This window comes from Mesitornis unicolor, unplaced genomic scaffold, assembly GCF_000695765.1.
Source record: "Mesitornis unicolor isolate BGI_N332 unplaced genomic scaffold, ASM69576v1 scaffold46054, whole genome shotgun sequence".
Classification (NCBI taxonomy): Eukaryota; Metazoa; Chordata; class Aves; order Mesitornithiformes; family Mesitornithidae; genus Mesitornis; species Mesitornis unicolor.
Window position 1 is genome coordinate 1 of NW_010180252.1, and position 222 is coordinate 222.

At 68.5% G+C, this 222-nt stretch overlaps 1 protein-coding gene across 1 annotated transcript in view; it reads left to right on the top strand.

The window, feature by feature from the left end:
• Positions 1 to 3: 3 nt before the first annotated feature.
• Positions 4 to 222, top strand: part of PIGS (phosphatidylinositol glycan anchor biosynthesis, class S) — a gene marked incomplete at its 5' end in the record, with an annotated part of 3,465 nt that continues 3,246 nt past the window's right edge. The window contains one exon of the mRNA XM_010183043.1: positions 4 to 121. Within this exon, the coding sequence (XP_010181345.1) occupies positions 4 to 121 (118 nt within the window). The remainder of the gene's footprint in view (positions 122 to 222) is intronic.

The following is a 222-nucleotide window of genomic DNA, read 5'->3' on the forward strand; positions in this document are numbered from 1 at the left end:
CCCCCTCAGTTCCAGCTGGCCGTGCCTGTCGCCGTGGTCTTCGCCCCGGGGTCGGTGCCCAGGGACTTGCCGAGGCCGCTGCCGTTCAGGGACGTGCAGGAGATGGAGATCCCCATGAACCGTGAGAAGCTTCTCTGGCTACCCCTGTCCCGTCCGTCCCTGGGTGGCCTCGTCCTACCCCCAGGGGAGTCCCTGCGTGTCCGTGGCTTCTCCCACTGGAGG